The sequence below is a fragment of the Nestor notabilis genome, unplaced genomic scaffold (genome assembly GCF_000696875.1).
Source record: "Nestor notabilis isolate BGI_N333 unplaced genomic scaffold, ASM69687v1 scaffold16458, whole genome shotgun sequence".
Taxonomy (NCBI): domain Eukaryota; kingdom Metazoa; phylum Chordata; class Aves; order Psittaciformes; family Psittacidae; genus Nestor; species Nestor notabilis.
The window spans coordinates 785-1,645 of NW_009938871.1; the positions used below are offsets into that span (position 1 = coordinate 785).

Sequence of the window (861 nt, forward strand, 5' to 3'; positions counted from 1 at the left end):
AAGCTGAAAAAAAAACCCAATCGAAGCTAAAACTACATGAAAATGAAACAAAAATGCCCCCAAATATGTGACATATCTTTAACCCCGGTGAGGTAGCCTTCCAGAAAAGGAGAGTGCGGAGCAAGGGGTCGGGTCTGCGGCGCCGGGGCAGTGGCTGCTCCCCTGGAGTGCTTGGGAGTGGGCTGTTGTGGCTGCCTGAATGGGAAGAAAAGAAAGCAAAAAGAAAGAAAAGGACCCAAACAAAAGAACCAAACTGAAGGGAAGGGGGAGATGGGTAACCCCCACACCCAAGTAGCAAATCAGAACCAAGAGTTGAGCATCTTCCTTGCAGAGAAAACATGAACAGGCTGATGAGATGCGAGAAGCAAAGAGGGTTCGGGGTGGGGATGAGGAGTTCCGGTGCTCTGGATGGGGCTCGGCGTGGTGAGGGGGGGTGTGCAAGCAAAGCGAACCCACGTCCTGGTGATTTGGTTTGAAAAGTCATTTATTTTTTATTCTTTTTTTTTTGGGTTTAATGCTTTTTGGGGTTTTTTTTAGGTTTTTCTGGTATAGATTTAGAGACGCTGGATAGAAACCGACACAAATTCGAGTCCATGTGAAATTTTATCCTTTTTTTTGGCTGGTTTTTTTTTTGTTGTTTTTATTATTATTATCATTATTATTACTCTCTCCTGTCACATGTGGGGCATCCGGTTTACAAGAAGCAGACGGGGCCAATGTCGATGCCGAATTCCTGGTCTGGAGTGCCAACGTCCATGGGAGCCAAATCGATGATGGGCAGGCGAGAGGTCTTCGTTGTCTTGTACTCGATGACTGTCTTGCCCCAGGTGCCAGTGTGACTCTGTGGGGAGCTCAGTATCA

At 46.9% G+C, this 861-nt stretch overlaps 1 protein-coding gene across 1 annotated transcript in view; it reads right to left on the bottom strand.

Annotated features, from left to right (window-relative positions):
* Positions 1-694: 694 nt before the first annotated feature.
* Positions 695-861, bottom strand: part of LOC104409648 (collagen alpha-1(I) chain-like) — a gene marked incomplete at its 5' end in the record, with an annotated part of 12,597 nt that continues 12,430 nt past the window's right edge. The window contains 1 exon segment of the mRNA XM_010019576.1: positions 695-855. Within this exon segment, the coding sequence (XP_010017878.1) occupies positions 695-855 (161 nt within the window).